Genomic DNA, 18,853 nt, shown 5'->3' on the forward strand with positions numbered 1-18,853 from the left:
TGCTTGTAATACATGTTAGAGAGATGGATCATAGTATTTTTCATCTTTCTTTGAACACTGGGGCAACATACCTTATAAATGCTTTTTATCTTGTAACTCATGAAATCTTGCTGGAAAGGCTCAGACTATATCCAGTTAACCATGAAAGACCAACTTTCTTTTGAACATATCTCGAAGGTGGACAACTAGTTTTGATTTTAGATAAAATTTCAGATAAGAAACTGATAAAATCAGGTGTTCCACAAGGATTCATTCTTGGACCATTACCTTCTATTTTTTGTTGTACATCAATGATTTACCATTATCAATTTGAGCTATCCACGACCAACACGTTTGCAGATGATACACATTATATAACACTGGATAAACAGGCCAGGACATTAGCACTAAATAAAATCAAGATTTCATAAATATAATAAAAATAAGTGGTGTGACCACAGTGGCATGAAAATAAATACAGCCATATCAAAAGCCATTATCACAGGAAGTTGAGCAAGAGTAAAAGTTCAGAAAGAGGACTTCAAAGTAACGAAATAAGAAATGGTTATGCAATAGTCTCAAAATGAAAAACTATTTGGCATCATGGTAGACAATATCTTGTGCTGGGAAATGCAAGCTGATAGGATCATTAAAAAAAGTTAACATGCTGCTTTATCTCTTGAAAAGAATTAAATCGTGTCTTCTCAAGAACAAAGATATTCTACAATGCATATATCATGCCACACCTATAATATTGCTGTTCTATCTTGGGTAATAGTGATATAGAAAATCAATCTAGATTACTGAAATTTCAAAAAAGAGCAGATAGAGTTATTCCTGGAGTTGATTAAGATCCACCACCACCAAATCTTAAAACCTTAAAGTGACTTCCATTTCAGCAGAGAACCCAGTCTCAGGGATTTACTATATACATCACTGCATGGATCGGCTCCTGATTATCTTAAATGTAACTTGAATTTTTTTTATATGGACATATGTATGTAGAACTATTAAAGTTTTATAAGAAGAGTTTTGGTTTTTCTGGAACCAAACAAAGGAATTTCATACCACCCTATATAAAGTCTGCCAACTCGTGCCAAGCTTTTAAGCAGCTTGTCAACATCTACTGAAATAATAATTTGTATGATTTTGTTTAATTCAGTACTACCACTCTTTAAAACATTGTTATAATCATATACTCACCTATGTTTATCACGTTTGCTACTACTCTTTGTATGAATCCTGTATATACTTATTCTTGAAGCCTTGTGCATATTTTATTGCAACAGCAGATCAATTCTCTAGTTTATAATAGCATTTATTGTCTATAGACACCTCACCTTGTAAAAATTGTGCATTATACATCTATGTGAAAATGTAATTGTTAAATGCCTTAAGGAAGATTGGTCAGTTGACCAAATGAGCTACTTTAAATAAAGTCATTATTATTATTGTTATTTTGTTATCTCCAAAACCAAAGTTTTTGGAAAATGATTTTAGTGTCAGGAAAATCATGTTTCTAAGTTCTTTGAGTGTTTTTCCTTGTATTTTATCAGGCCCCACTGCTTTGTGAGGATTTAAAACATTTTTTGAAGTTTGAGAAAGTGATTCTCATTTCTGATTATATACTGTATCAGGCATTAAAGGATGTGAAATATGTCATTGTCTGGTATGGAAAAGGATGTTATCGTCTGCAGTGAATTCCTTCTGAAACTGGTTATTGAGAATACCAGCTTCCTCATACTCGTCTGATGTCATGACACATTGTAAAGAAGCAGGAGGCCTGAGTTTTCTGTTTGTTTAAACTGCAGTAATTATTGTATGATAATCAAGTTTTTGAGCTTACATTTGTATATGGGTCATCAGGATCAGTTTCAGGTAGGTTATTTACAATGCTTTGATTGTATTTATAGTATAGTAAAACCTGTTATGAGAGACCGCCCCTTCTGCCAACCAAAAGCGGTCTCTCAAGACAGGTGGTCTCTCATAAGAGGTGTGTGAAAATGGACTGGTTTTCAGGGTCAATAGTTAGCATTGTTGAAAAATAAATAATACCCATACTCAATGTACGTGTATCATATCCTTTATTCATAAATCTTGTTAAATATTGCATGCATATAATAAAATTTATATTTCAACATCACAAAAAATGAACAGTTAGATATGATGTATGTATCTTATTCTATACACTTATTCACTTGTTTTTTAAGAAATCCATTATACTTCTTTGTTGACATGTTCTACTCAGCTGTTTGGTCTGAACGTGTATCTCCATTTCTGAGCAAAGAAGCAAAATTTTGGGATCACCATGTTTTAAGCATATTCTTTAATCTCTTTTAAATGTTCTATGACTGTAGAATGTGAAATAACATGAGGCAGAATTTCACCAACAGATGACTCATTGTCACTATCACTGTCTGCAGCTGGAGGAGTACCAGATTTACCTCTCTGAAGAATATCCTTCTCCCAGTCTGGCCCTGAGAATACATTAGAAGTTTCTAGACTGTGATCCATATTCATTTGGCATATTCTTCCAATGTCCTGCCATTGAGAAGAGGTTCCACTGATGGATGCACATCTTGTTCGCTCTCTTCACTCTCTGGCATTATGGCTTCAACACTTACAGAAAAGCCACACTTGGCAAAACACATTTCAATGGTGTATGAAGACAGAGCATCCCACACAGACTTGAGCCATAAAATGGCATCTAGAACAGTGACAGTCTTAGATATTTCAGTTGCTGTAAAGCACTCATCCTTTCTGGAACGAATGTGTTGCAGCAGTTTCTTCCGATAATGAATTTTGAATTATCCCTGCATCACAAGGCTGTAGTTTAGATGTTGTATTTGGGGGCAGAAAGACCAGTTTTACATTGCTAAACTGACAATCTGGGTGTGCACTGAAGTTGTCTACAATAATTAAAATGTTCCGATTTTTCCTTTTCATTTTATTGTTGACAGTTACAAGCCATTTACTAAATATGTCTGATGTCATCCAAGCTTTTCTGTTGGATTCATAGGCAACACCCACAGGTCTTAAATTAAATGACCTAAAACATCTTGGGTTGTGCGATTTGCCTATAATTAATGGGTCCAGTTTTTCTCCAGTTGCACTACATGCTAACAATAGTGTCAACCTCTCCTTTGCTTTTTTTCCTTCCTTTGCGAACATCATCTTTCACCACTAAGGACCTGTCAGGAAGTCCTCTGTAAAAGAGTCCTGTTTCATCAGCATTAAAAATATCACATAGGTTATACCCTTCTGTGATGGTCAGTAGTCTTTTTTTCCAGTCATCAACTGTCTGTAAATTCACATCAGCTGATTCTCCACTGAGCACACTTGCTGTGATATTATATCTATTTTTGAAGCTCTTCAGCCGTCCATTTGATGCAGCAAAGTCATCATAATTCAGTTCTGCTGAGACAATTATTGCCTTTTCCTGAATCAACTTTCCACTTACTGGTATGTTTTTACTCCTTGCAACACAAAACCACTCCCATACTCGCTCGTTCAGATCTCCATAAATTGTCTGTCGTGCCGTGGCATATTTCCTCTGTGTTTGTGCACCTTTCTGCCATTCGTTTCTAATGGACTCCTTGTCTTTGATTACATTTTGAACTTGCGTTTTACCAACGCTTAGGCTGACTGCTATTTTGCAAGCGGTCTCCCCTTTTTCATTTCTTTCAATGACATCAATCCTTTTTTCCAGTGTTAAAATTTTTCTTTTTTTCAGTGGAGGTTCTGCCATTGTTATTAGTGTTGACGTTATAAAGACTATCGGTTTTGATCAGGTTTTGGGGAAATGTGGAATAAATATATATTATCTACCAATGAATGAAACCAAAAGACATAATTAACTCATCAAGAAACAATACATTTATTCTGAGACGAAGTTTAAAGCAACAGCTTTATAGCTAGATAAACAAAGGTTGCGACCATCTGCACCCAGGTAAACAGACGGTGGCTTTGTGAAACACTAACAAAAGAAATAAAAAATAATTTTAAAAAAATCCGGAAATGATTCACACTTACTAGTATTAAAGACAGTGAGCTCATTCACCCTCCAGGCTTTATGGATTAACTGGAAGGACAAACGATGTACTCAAACCTACACTGAAGCTCTTTCAAACGATTTCTCACTGGGACATAAGGACTACCGGCGTTTTGTGAGTTTTAATAAAGATAAAGAAAAAATACAAACCTCTAAATTGACTGCGTATATCCATCATTACTCCCTTTGATGTTACTCTTACTGGCTATTCACATGACTTTGGCACTACAATGGCGGTTTTTGACATGTACTTTAGTCTTGTTTACTGCAGTTTACAAATGACACTGTACACTGGAGTTGTAAATTTCACAAAAGTGGTACTGTAGCAAGACAAATTCTTTTTAAATAGAGCAATCTTTACTATTTTGGAGCAATCTTTACTATTTTGGAGCAATCTTTACTATTTATGCAGTCTTTGTTACAAAGGATTAAATGATGTTTAGAGGTGTTTATCTCAATATATGGTTGTTCAACTATAGTGTTATTTAATGTGTACTTTGTTTGCATACTACATTTATCCCGAGCTCTAGTGTTTACAAAGGATTAAGTTAAGGTCAGTGGTGTCAATGTGTTTTTTTTTTTTGGGCGATGCGGTCGTTCATAGCAGTGTCAAAATGCATATTTTGCCAAGAATTGCGGTCGCTGGTCGCGTTCAGCAGGTGGTCTTTCATAACAGAGCATTTATATAGTAAAATCGATCCGTGCATTACGATTGTGGTCGGAAATGACAGGTGGTCGCTCATAGCAGAGGTTGCTCATGACAGGTTTTACTGTATGAGTTTCTAATTTTGGTTTTAATAGCTGACCTTAGTTTTTTAAATTTTATTTGGAGTAGCATTTTTTAACTCATTAACCCCTGTCATACCATACTACTGAGCTCTGTAACATCAAGGTCATTTAAGATACACAAGTGGGTGGTATTAAAGAAAAGCAGACAGTTGTAGCTCTACAATGATACCAAATAATCTGGACTTTCTATTTGCTTTACTATATAGAGGGAAAAACTGTTTTTTAGACCCGATTTTTTAACACCAAACAATTCAGCTCTAAGGCAGACTGGACTGAACTGTTAAAGGTGGCCAGGACACAAATATGATGGGTCCAATAACCGAAAAAGAAAAAAAAAAAGAAAAAATATAATCCAACTTTTATCCTTCTATTCATGTGCGATCAAAATAGTCAATGAAAAACGATGTTTCTAACATAACTTAGCCTCAGGCTAAACTAAGTCTCTTGGAAGTTTTTGGGATGTATTCCAAAGTAGCTCCCAAAACAAGTTTCCTACTCACATTTCAGGTGAAAATGACAATAATCTCCAGAGGTTAATGAGTTAGTAATTGGCTCTAGCCTCTCCTGGATAATTTGAGTTTTTAATGAGGATGAAAGAGTTTGAAAGGTTTAGTGGGACTGAATGATGCTGATGGGTCTTGTAGGCCCAGTTTCAGCAATGCCATGATATACTGGTCAAAGTCTTTAATGAATACAATTATGCACTTAAACCTTGACAGTCTGCATGAAGCATCTTTTGCAAGAATTACATCTTAGGCTTTTATGGTCCCATTTAACATATTTTTTTATCACATGAACCATGAAGCTATCACAGTGTTCTGGACCAGAGTTAAATTCAACATTTGAGGCATTTGTGAAAATAGACAGAAAAGATCTCATCACATTAATTTTCCATGTCTGGAGTAAGCTGGTTGGTGGTACTTGGCCCACTTGTATTTCATGCTATGTTTGAAGTGATAATAAGGGAGGTCATGTTTTTGATTTTCAGCTAGGTTGTTAGTGCATTCATATCATTTCTCTAAAGTGAAAATGTTGCACACAGAGATGGTATAGTATGCAAAGACTAGAATGTTCTGGACATATCTGGTTGGTAGTCTAATAACACGAACTATGTACAAATGCTAAAATTGGAGAAAGCAATGAAATTTGCATACAGAGATCAACAGGACAAAAACAGCACAGTTAGACATAGATGAATGTTACAATCTTCATCCTGCAGAGATGAAGCATAGAACAGACATGCCAAAATAACAACATAAAAATTCAAACAATTAAGTGCAATTCCTGCCTGATTTGGTGTCCACTACAAGACCAATTGAGATCATGAAGATTTGCACAACCAGAAGTTTTATTATTGATTCCAGCAAAAAATTTAACAACCCAAAAGAGCCTTGGAAAACCAAACAGATACCACTTGCTGACAATGTTATAGTCTTTCAAACAGTATACACCATGGTATCTTCAGGTTTTTCTACAGTCAATATTTAAGTAGTATGATTGGTTATAAATATGGTAAAAGAGGCAGGTATAGCTCCAATGACTGTATACTACAGTTGTAGCAGGCCACTCTTGTTCTAAGACTTGTGATGTCTTTATGTTGTGTATACTGGAAACACGGGTCCATCATAAACTACTAAGCAGATGCACACAAGTTTTTGTTCTCATTTTAGTATTTTCTCAAAATCTGGCATTGCATTATGTTAACATTTTAAACCAAGCAAATATTTTATAACAAATAATGATGAATATGTTGGTCCATTACCTTTCTTTTGAGTAAAATGCCTAGCTTAAGGTTTAAACATCCAAGTACAACTGTAAACATTGCCAACAGCATGCTATTTAATGAAGATCTGTACATATAGAATCTATGTTGGGATTTGGACTGGGACAAGGAAATTCCAGTCAAGGGGTTATATTATTTGTCTCCCCACGAGGCTTGCCTCAGTGGGAAGACAAATAATGTAACCCCATGACTGGGATTTCCTTGTCTCAATCCAAACCCCAACACAGATTAATCTTCTCACCCAATATTTTCCTCTAAAGTAAAAAGAATTCTTCACTAGTGTTCATGTCCAATGTTTACATGTGGTGCATGAATATAAATATGTTAATGAGGGCTGTGGTGTGACTGTTGCATCTGAAGTACACAGTTCATGCGCATGAGCAAAGAAAAATAACAACATAAAACACTGCATAGTAATGAGGTATTATTACATCGAATATATAGATGTTATATGAAATTGACAATAAATAATTATTATTTATTTAAAAAAACTTTTATTTTCATCAGTTTCACTTTTGAAAAGTTATGTTGTAAATAATAAAATGATATTGGCTACTCAGCTCTACAGTACTGTAGTTATACGTAGTACAAGCTGTAACAAAGAGTAACATCTTGCCTTAGATTATTTATGGGTAATTAGAGATCTGTGTCACTATTGTATACAACTATTCTTTTCTTTGGAGGAGGTGAAACTGTTTGTGACATATTTGTGTTGTCCTTAATATTAATTGTAAAATTACCCCCATGTATAACAGACCCTCCAAAAACAGACTCTAGCGGATAACCATGTGCTAAACTTTCAAGTTCACAGATTCTTTAAACATTAATTTTTATGTCTTGGAAATATGGCAAGTGCTGCAGTGAAATTTGCTTATGGATTAATGTGTTGACAGATAAATGATTCCTTCTGGCTGGTAAGTGCATTATTTGTCATTATATATTGTAGGTATATTTTTGATTCAACTGGGGCACAATGGAGATACTTAACAAAATTAGAATAAAGCATGTTTTTATATAACATTTTTTCTGGCTGTTACAAGTTTTATGAAGTTAAGAAAGTTGGGAGGCTATGAAGTGTGTAGGTCTATAGTCTATGTGCATGGATCAGTGTTTTCTGATGTAGTTCATTTCACACAGCATTGAGAATTTTATCCTACCTGTAGCAGTCATTTTTCAGGTCAGCATCATTAAATGTAGCTAACAGTATAGAATTTGTTTCACACAAAGTATTTAAAACAATTAGGTAGCATTAGCTACATTTAATGATGCTGCCCTCAAAACTGTACTGAGCTAGGCCTGCATATAGGATAAAATTGACCATGCTGTGTGGAACTAACTAGCATAATACCAAAAAGCTCGACATCGTATGCGTGTCTTTGTCACTCTTAAAATGTTTTTGTATGGTGTGTTCTCAAAGATGGATTGAATTTAACTTACTATGTTTTTGTTATATATGTTTTTGTTGTTGTTTGAATTTAGAACAACTACATCAGGCACAGCAACAGACAAGGGGGTATCTTTTAAAAAGTAGTTCTGAGCGCATGGACACCTTGACTGAGATGACTGGTCTGAGACGACAAGACTGAGATAAGAAAAGTAAGGAGATAAGAAAAGTAAGGTTAGCAAAACAGCTATATTTTTCTGTATCACTGAAACTATCCCTTCTATTTGGGACCAGAGGTCATAATGCATTTGGGCATACAGAAGTTTTCAGACTTTTCCATCCTAATGTGAAGTTTTCAGTTTTCTTTCTCCAATTTTTCTTACATAAATTTATTATAATGCCCTTATCAAACATGAATGAACAATATTATAAATCTAAATTTTATTTTTTGCATTAAAATAATATGTAGGAAAAGTAACCTTAATCATTATCCCAAAAGTAATACACACTGATAAAAAACAACTTTAATCAAGAAAAGTTGACAAACCATTATTAATTCAGGATAGAAGTAGTTTCCTTTGAAACATTTCTGAATAGTACTGTCATCAATGGAGCTTATCTGAACGACAGGGTAAATGTGGTGGTAGTGCTTTCAAGAATGATAACTTACTACGAAAATAAATTTTTCTAAGTGTCCCAAGAACTTATTTAGGACAAATATGGTTTGTCTCATCTGTGCTTTTCAGGTGAGACAAAACGGGTACCAGACCAATTTACTTGCCTTTAGTGGCAGAACTTCTTTGTTGATACCAAAAAAGTAAGCCATTGCAGTAGTCCAGGAGAGAAGCCCTGACACACTACCACAGACCTTCTTAGCAGTTTCCATGTTATAGTCTTCCATTGTCAGGTAAGGCAAGAGAAGCTCAACTATTTCCTCATTTATCGTGTCCTTAGGAAAAGTCTGCAAGGATGTCAGGAAACCAGAGCCACTCATCAACTGAAAATATTAAAGACAGCATATGGATTATGTTATAAAATTAGCATGTCTTCCTCAGACAACACTGAATGGTCACAATAACAATTTTACTGCACCTTTCTGATTGAAAACTCCTGGGTGGGGATGTATATCTCATAACAAGCGCATCTTTTATGGTTCTCATGAACAGCATTTTAAAGCAAGAGCACAAGTTTAAAAGAAAGTCAAGAAGCCAGAGTTGCATTCATTTAAACATACATGGTGACCAGGGAAGGAAGTTTTTGAAAATATATGCTTGGGTACTTTGATTTAACGTACTTTGATTGAACAGAGTTCATATTAAAATGAGAAGAAAATTCTACATTGCATCTATGGGTGAGTACCCTACATTAAAAGTGCCTACCATGGGTCCCAGGTGTTTTACTGGAACAGCCCTCATAAACTAAAAAGAATGCAAAGATAGAATATGGATGATATTAAACAAAAGAACCCTGAATAATATCATATGACTGCATTAAGTTCAGTATTACAAGTGTGAAATGGGCAGGCCTTATTCTAGATGACATAAACTGATGATCATAAAGGTATTATCGTGACAATGACTCCCTGGAATATATTTCACAATAAGGGAACTCATATATTAAGTGAAAGTTGCAATGACATTACACCTCTCTTGACACCTTATGCACAATGGTGTCCAAAATATTGACCGCAACATACGCATGGGTGCAAGTTACTGAGGGACCTCTACAAAAAAATAAGGGATGGACATTGATGATGAGAAGGGGAGGAGCTGTTAAGTGGTTGAACAATTGTTTAATAATTGCATTGAGAATATGTCAATAAATAATTTTTCTAATGTAACTGCACTAAAAATAAATGTCAATACCTTTTTTAATGAAGTTCCTTGCTTTTCTGTGTAAACAACCTTATACTAAACTAATTCAATCTATGCAAGATCAATTAAAACATTACTCAAAGTGGTTTCAACATATATCACACATGTACCAGCAAAAAAAATGTGTGCTCTATCACTGCTTTTGCATATGAATGTGGATACATTCTAAAGCTACTGTAGATTCAAAATAAAGCAAGAGTCTTAATTTAAAAAAAGGAGAGATTTATTTAGAGACACAACAGCAAAACCCTATTATTTGCCATTAAAATACTGATGTGATTTTATTAAATTACAATGAAATTTATCTTCATCCTTGAGCAAAGCTCTAAGTCCAATTTTGGGAACTTCAAGTTGACTAAACTTAGGAACTCACTTTTACATTATTGAACCCTATCTGTGAAACAAAATTTTCTATGCATGTTGTATCCCTTTCACTTGATTAATTTGCTATTGATTATCACATCTGCTAACAAGTATGATCAACCATTGATTAAAAATTAAATCCTTTAATTAACTTAGATGAACTTAGTGTTCAAAATGTGAGTCAAAATGTGTTTTTTTAAAACAAGCCCTGTAACAAATAGCTCTTATGCAGATACGATTTTCATGCATTTTAATTGTAATTTAATTGATTAAATATAGTTTGAGTAACACACAGTGCATTGTTCTCTGGCCCCTTTTTGGGCCCCTGTTTGTATACTATGGTTACTCTGCCAGACATGAGGTCAGTGCAGCCAGTATGTTAATGAGCTAGTAACTACATTTAGATATTTTCATGTGGAACCAATCAGACGACCAAGCTGGAGCATGTGATGAAACATTATCTGTTGTATGAGGCATTCAGTCAGCAACTGGGATGCCTGTGGAGATGTGTACTTTTCAGTGTCGATGCTGCATTTAACATAAAAAGTTATCTGCGGAAAGAACCACCCGCCTCCCCTCCTTCCACCATGTCATTCATTTTGGGGCATTACCTGTATAGCATACTGTTCCAGTTCTGTTCTCTGGCCTATTGCCCAAGTTCATGCATTCATAACTTGTTTGATCCCCAAGTGTCAGTACTTGAATATACTTAGGCTATATATTCTTCATACATGTTTTCCATGGTGCATGTATGCAGTATCGGCTGATGTTTGTTACCATAGCAATCCTCTGGATCAGACTTATTGAATTTCGGTTATTTGTCCCCATATACCTTGTATCAGCTGCTTGCAGCTCCACATACAGGTGTCGGACAGTCTGCACAACCCTACAAACTCCCCAGAGTCTCTCTTCCTGAGATATTCCTATGGAACAAAGATCTATTGCCAAGTTTCAGGCATTCATAACTTTGCTTTTGAACCCCCAATTTGTGTCAGTACTTAAATGTACTCAACTATTATGCCCATATATACTTCATACCCGCTTCCTAAGGTGCATGTATGGAGTATCGGCTGATGTTTGTTATCATGGCATCCTCAGGATCAGACTTGTCGAGTTTCGGTTATCATTGTCCCTATATACCAAGTATCAGCCACTGGCGGCTCCACATACAGGTGTCAGACACACTTCACAACCCTACAAACTCTCACAAGTCTCTCTTCCTGAGTAATTCCTATAGAACAAACAATTCAGAGCTAGGCTGGTGCAGTGTGCTGTGACAGGACTTGCCCCCGTTATGCCAAAGATTATTTTATATGTATAATAAAGTGTCTATTGAACCTGTGTATTGTGTGTTATTTAAACTAACGTTTCAGTTGATTTGAAAAGAAAGATGTGATAATACAAAGCAGGTCAACTTTGAATTGATTGAAACGATGCAACCAACAATTCTGCAAGTTGGAGATCAAAACACAGCTGGTAGTCAACTATGTTCTCAAGGAAATGTCCACAGGTATTGCTCTGTCAGTTTATTTACATTTTTCATGCTTATATACAAGAAGGCATAATGCAATTTATGATGAATACACTGAAACTGAATCTAAAGATAAAACTGAGACAAAACTTTAAATTGACAGGACTTACTGAATTGGCATTTACTTCTTAAAATGCTGCCATTAGTAGGCATTTATACTGATACTTGAATGGATACATATTTTCGTTGTATATTGTTGTTTACAGTGTATTGATAATTGTTTTTTCTAAAAGAAAATTTAACAAAATAAACTTTATGATCGTCAATAAAATTTCTGGGCACTAACCACTATTCTCAACAATAAAGCAAATGATATATCAAGGTTTAATTGACCTAATTTGATCATAATTCTTGTCATGCTTAACAAATAGGGGCCATTTCTGGTATTTTCTAGACTAAATTTGTTGCAGGATGGACAGGTGCATGGATGGATGTGATTATTATTGGTCTTCATAGATTTCACTGATTGGAGCTCTAATGAGAAATTCAAGATTAACACATTTATAGCTGATTTAATTATATCTGATTTAATATATATTTATTTCAATTTAATTGTTTGTTTGTCAGTTTTATTTTCATTTCTCATTACATACTATTGTAATGTAAATTTATTAACTGGAGATAATACTTTTTCCAGAAAATAGTTTGACCTTGACTGTTCATTTTATAAACACCAGGTGTTGATTTAAATCCTGACCTTGATTCAAAATTAGCAGTAACTGCGTAAACAAGCTCTATTTTTATTTTAAATTGATTGGTTGTTGTCGAGGTCACGATGAGATGTGTTTAAGATATAATCATTTTTTTAATCTTTTTATTTCTTAGAGTAAAATGATTCGTTTTCATTGGGGCCACACTGGATGGATGTGGTCTTTAACAAGTACCAAATTTTGTGAACATGATCATGTGACCCCCTTATTACATTTAGAAGACGATATAACCTTTGTTTTGGAGAATTATTCTCAGTTGCAGCTAGGCTTTCTCTTACACTGGAAGTTGCATATTGTGCTGTTTGGAGTTATTTCAAATTATTTGGTTTCCAAAAAGGATTAATTCTCTTTCCTGGAAAATATGTATGCTAATGTAAAATTGTTGAACAAGGACACATTTTATAAAAATTTATTCAAATTTCCAAAACCAGAGTGATAATTCTTGTTTCTGCAAGAAACTGTAGAATTCAGATCTATCGATTTCAGCATATGTCATCGTCTTCCATCTTGGATTCTTTGCTGGCATTTGAACTTGAAATCAGTACAACATTTTGTTATTAGGACTTCAAAAATTTTATTTGTGGATTATTCTTGGATTATTTTTGGATCTGATTCTATAAAACTGTAAGTTCATATTTTTTCATTTCTACAGAATTTTTCCACGGAAATGAATTATTCTATTTTTTCAAAGCTAGTTGTTTTCACTCTTTTTTGTGTTACAGTTTATTCGAGCCTAAACATGTGACATAAGATTATTTCTACAAGTAGTTTTATAAAGTAGTTATTTTAAAATATGGAGGTATTTGGAATTTCAACATCTGCATAGTCTTGTAATATGCAGAATGAAGCAAGAAATCTCTAGAAATCTCAGACAAAAATGAAAAAAAGTGGTAAAAGATACAATTAGTTTGTGAAATGCTGAAAGCCACACAAGCTCTGCTGCCCTGCATGAAGAGGATTCAGCATTAATTCACCTTAAGAGATTCACTCCAGGATGGTTTTGGACATGGTCTCTCTGGATCCATCTGGATAACATCAAGTTTCTTCTGGAACAAGATCAGAGCACAGTCCATGATCCTCATGATCAGGTGAGGAGGTTTACCCAGCTTTTTCACAGTAGCAATGTCTGAAGCCTTGAGAGTCTGAAATCAATCAATTAACCAATCAATCAATCAACTGTATGTATTCCTGAGTATAATAAAATTCCATTAATCACAACATATACTCATTTATAAAACAACTGCAGATGCATAATGGTAATATCATAAAAAGAAGGTAATACCATGTGTTCTAAACATATAAAAGAAAAAGCTGGAGATACATAGTTTGATAATGTTTAATTTTTACATGGAATGAATGACAGTTGCTATGTCCAAGAAATCCTTCCCAGAATAAGTGAAAATGACAAAATGGCATATTTTTAAAAAACATTTATTATATTGAGCTTTTTTCTATCTTGTCAAACCAATCAGGCTTTGTGACTTTCTCAATTTATGATTGAAAATACCTTGACTTTCAAGTACTTTGTCTTAGACTGTCTGAATTCCATCTAATATAGGTGTAACAATTGTTTTGAACTTAAAATCCTTCCATTTTTTTGTACTGTATATTCAGTATTTATATTTTTCTTTAGTATTATCAAGTGGTCTTCAACATCTGCAAGTATTTTGGTCTAACATTAAATCTGTTGAAATGTATAGCTAATAGCTTTGTTAATACAGTAAAATGTTCAAAAATACAGTGATTATAGTATGGTAATGAAGCTGATTTTCTCTAAAACAAATAAGTCTCTGTTGTGTTCATATAAATGGATATTTTTAATTTTACTTATTCTTGAAAGAAAGTTGAAGGTTTAAAAATATTTCTAAAACCCATGAAGAGAAACATAGTATACCAGTCATATGTATTTTTATTCAGATATATACATATGCATCTACATGGGTAATATGCCATTCTGTTCTAGACAAGTGGAACATGTTACAATGACTACTGATGACAAACAAAGTCTTGTACCTTAAAATTAGAATTCTATCTATAGCAACTTAGAAAATCAGCGTTAACCCTTTACTGCACAATGATGCTTTCAGACAACAGGCCCTTGACTATCGAATGATGCCTTTCCTGACAAAATCAATTAAGGTACCCAGTACTATCAAAATAAAGTTTAAAAATCCATGACTATCACTTAAACACCCGCCAAAATGAATACTGAAATTAAATATGAAGTAAATAATTTATTTTCTGGCTTAAAGAAACTGTGCACTTATCCAATGTAAGTACCTTATGCAAACATATGAGTATCCTCGAGTTGTGACATGAAATCATTTAAAAATATTTATCATAACATTTCAGTTGAAAGAATTTTGATAATATGGACAAGAATCTGTTATTCTTGCAACCAGTTAATTATTATCATGATTTCACTAAAACAGAGATACATTAAACTTCAAAATTAGGGACAAGGCTATGCACTTAAAATACCTTACTGACAAGTGTTCACTTTACAAGATTATATCTGCCATCTGATCAAAAGGATCTGTCCAAGCACCAATGGCATCTAAACAATTATGGCTTTTTTATATTTCAAAAGTATTTAGCTGCCCATGTTGACACCTAGCAGCAAAAAAGAAAAGACCCATACAAATTAAGTCCTTTAATATTCATCTGTTGTTAGAACAAGGAAAAACCATTAGTCACATGGCACAGCAAATTCTGTTCAACTTGTGCTATATGGCATTGCATGGTTACTGCTGTAAAAGAGAGGATATGTCTTTAAAAAAAACATGTTTCCATACATAAAAATCTTATTTTTATACCATATATTATTTTCAAGTCATTACCATTTATAATTTACTTAATTTCATGAAATAATTATTGCACAGTAGTCTAGAGTCCTCAAGGAATCAAAACAAATTTAGCATCCCACATTTTCAACACCATTAAAATTGTTATACAAGAGATTGTAAATCAATACTGGTATCATACTTTTTGTCATTCCTGACACTTATCATTTCTTTATCCTATCTATTTAAAAGATCTGCTCAGTCTAGTTTCTTTTGTCAGTAGCATTTTCAAATTACTGCTTCCATGAACAAATTTCAAACTGGAATTTGGTTTGATAGTGAGAAGGTTAGATGGGTTAAGAGGTTATCAGTTTAAAAATTATGACAACCTTTTATGTTATCAAAAATTCACAAAAGGATAAAACTAAGTTAAAAATTTAAGTTTTCATTAATGAGGGATATTGTTTCAACATAAATTAATTTGTATATTGATCTTTGAATAAATGATTCATAAACAACAAAGATTATACTATAAGAAATAAAACTACACTGAGGTGTATGACACTATGATTCAAATTTCAGTTTCATGTCTTTGCTTTATATAAAACTTGTGGACTTTAGATGAATAGAAATTATTATATACCTGATAAAATATATAGCCTCGACTTAATTTCTTCGAATTTTAAATATGGTTTGCTATTGTAAAATCTTCAGTGGTAAATCAGGGTGGGTCATAGTTCTACATCACAGACATAACTATGACATTGTAGCTAGGTGGGTGGGTGCTGTCAGCAGTTATTGTCAATATTAATCTATTTATTAATATGTACAGTTATCTAATACCAAATAATGATTGCTATGATTCCCAGATGATCTCATATTTGCATAAAAACTGATTATAAATTATCCTTTGAACTCTTTAGTTTCCTGATTTTATGTCATGAATGGATGTATCATAAGTATCAGCCTCATTTCTAGATTTGGCACATTTAGAACACTCCAAATGTTATCTTGCTTCATGGTCCCTTATGGTATCACTCATTTTTAATATGAATTTGTTTTGTATTGCAAATTAGGACCATTTAGACATGTATCTGTTACATACACTTAGCTAATACTTTAAGTAATCTAGGTATTTAATCATAATTATTAATTAAGGTGCAGTTTTGTTGTTATTAGTAGCAAAGTATGGTTGCCCCTGCAAGTGTGCATTTGCAGAATTCTTGTGGTTGCTACCCAGTGAGTAGCAGAATGTTTCCCTGCCAGGACAGAATTCTGCAGAATTCCAGTGGAAGTATAGAAAAGCTTGTCAGCATCTGTGCTGGGACCAGCTTGGGTTTCTGATAGTCATATTAAGAGTTCAGTGTGTTTAGATAGTGCACGAGAAAACAGTTTTCTTACTGTATTAATTCAAATTATTAATATTCACTGGAAATACAAAGTTTTCATCAAAATTATTCTTGGACAGGAACATTAATTTGGAAATATAGTGAATTACATAAGAAAATTTTGGATTATAATATTGTGATACATCAAAACACTGTTAGCACATTATCATAATTCAGGCTATTGGTACATTACCATGTTCTAGACTACAGGTACATCAACACGTTCAATATTGGAACTTAAATATAATACCACTGGAATTCAGTTAAAACCTTGTACATTTGGACTTGTGATAAACTTTTAGGACTATTTGGGATGGAATTTACAATACTGAATGTTCTTTTAAATATTATTGGGAAATAAATTATTTCTTAAATTTTACAAAAAAGGTTTCTTTATACTCCATTCTGTCACTTAGTTTAAGACCATAACACAAGACACTGTAAAATCCCAATTAGCTAAACATTTGGTGCCATTTTCATTAAAAGCACAGACTGGTCCATTACATAACTTGATTATCAATATAATGAATCTACAAGAAAATTTTTTAAGTAACCCATCTGTTTTCTTGGAGAAGGGTCATAAAGAGTTGTTATAAATAGAAAATAAGAAAAGTACATGTAGGTTTAGAATGGACAAATTTAATCTTATGCTTTTGTTATGCAGCAGTCTTTTTATCTAGAATAATCTCAAATTTATATCAGGAAAGGGATTAAGAAAATGATAATAAAAATGACCAATAATAATAATAATAATAATAATAATGCTTTATTTATCGAGGGTGACTCATTAGTCAAGGACTATTCTCCCTTGAGGCCCTCTTAAGAAGAGTATAACAGTGCACATTATATAAAGATAGCAATAATTACTGATTATTTTAACGTTTAGTATTAAAATATTTAATTCCATTTTCCATTAGAAACATATACATGCTCATGATATCTCTTATAAAATACTCTAATATTTCCAGCAGATTTTACATGTAGTGGAAGCTTTTTCCACAGAACTGTACCAGAGTATTGGAAGCTCTTTTTAAATTGCTCTGTTCTTGGTTTTGGTGCTAGAAGGTTTCCAAGTGATATTGATCTCAACTGGTATTGTGTTGAAAAAGGCCTGAATAAGTCCTAAAGATACTCTGGTGCAGTTCCATGTATATTAACTTCATTGTACTTTTTTAATATACCAAAAAAGCTTATTTATAAACAGGCAAGCATAAGATGTAATGAGGTGAAAAGAAGATGCAATGATTTCACCAAAAGATTTATGATTGTCATATATGGTGATGATAAGATTTTAAAGATTGCCATATGGTGGACATACTGTACATCAGATCAGCATCACTTTCGTTCAGGACCAACCATACACTTTAATTAGTCTTTTCATGAAAACCCAATGTCAATATGACTTTCCATTTAAAAGTAGTAGCAATAACAAGTCTTTTAAGATGGCTGCCATGGTAGCCGTACCTGACCTCAGATTGGCACCATTTTCATTTAGGACCAACTAGACCGCATCAGAAGTCTTCCGTCAAAACCCCAATAATAATAATAATAATAAAAGAATTTATTTAGAAAAGGTAACTCAATTAGTTGCAGAACTAATCTACCTTGAGGCCTTCTATCTGTTATGTAAAATATATATAGTATATACAACATGAAGAATCTGGCTTAACATTAGATAATTCAGTGATTTAAATATCAAAGAATCAAGCCTGGAATGTATGTACAGGCATCCGTGAACACATAAACATATATAAAATATAAAATATCAGCCTGCATTGAAAATTCAGCTGTAAGAATCATGCAAAATTACAGAAAAGCAGGCAGTATTTGTTGTCCTATAACTGTTCAATTTCAAAAGATTTCATCCATTTGAGACACTGATTATGAAGAGAAGAAATACTAAGAGCCTGCCTTATGTAACTGAGAATGTTGTTCCATACCAGTGGACCAGTATATTGAAACTGTTTTGGCCCTGGTTAATATATAATGTAATTTTTACTTCTTATGGCCCTAAATTTAGAGTACCATCAACATCTCTTTGGGGAAAGATATTGCTTAGATAGACAGGAATGGATTTTCTGGATACTTTATACATCAATTTGGCCTAAGAAATATTCTTTCATGTATTGTTAAAATCTTTGTATTATTCATTGCATCCTGGAAACTGCATATACACTGATCTAGAATTAAAGAGCAAGCCCTCTTTTGGAGTCTTAAA

The 18,853-nt window shown here is 33.4% G+C and overlaps 1 protein-coding gene across 1 annotated transcript in view; it reads right to left on the reverse strand.

Annotated features, from left to right (window-relative positions):
- LOC149776300 (dynein axonemal heavy chain 8-like) overlaps positions 1-18,853 on the reverse strand; it is a 565,538-nt gene that overhangs the window by 120,488 nt on the left and 426,197 nt on the right. The window contains exons 65-66 of the mRNA XM_089942774.1: positions 13,439-13,606; positions 8,768-8,983 (exon numbers count right to left, since the gene is read on the reverse strand). Coding sequence (XP_089798900.1) covers positions 8,768-8,983; positions 13,439-13,606 — 384 coding nt within the window. The remainder of the gene's footprint in view (positions 1-8,767; positions 8,984-13,438; positions 13,607-18,853) is intronic.

Source organism: Sinohyriopsis cumingii, chromosome 18, assembly GCF_028554795.1.
Source record: "Sinohyriopsis cumingii isolate HCF-2022 chromosome 18, ASM2855479v2, whole genome shotgun sequence".
Lineage (NCBI taxonomy): Eukaryota > Metazoa > Mollusca > Bivalvia > Unionida > Unionidae > Sinohyriopsis > Sinohyriopsis cumingii.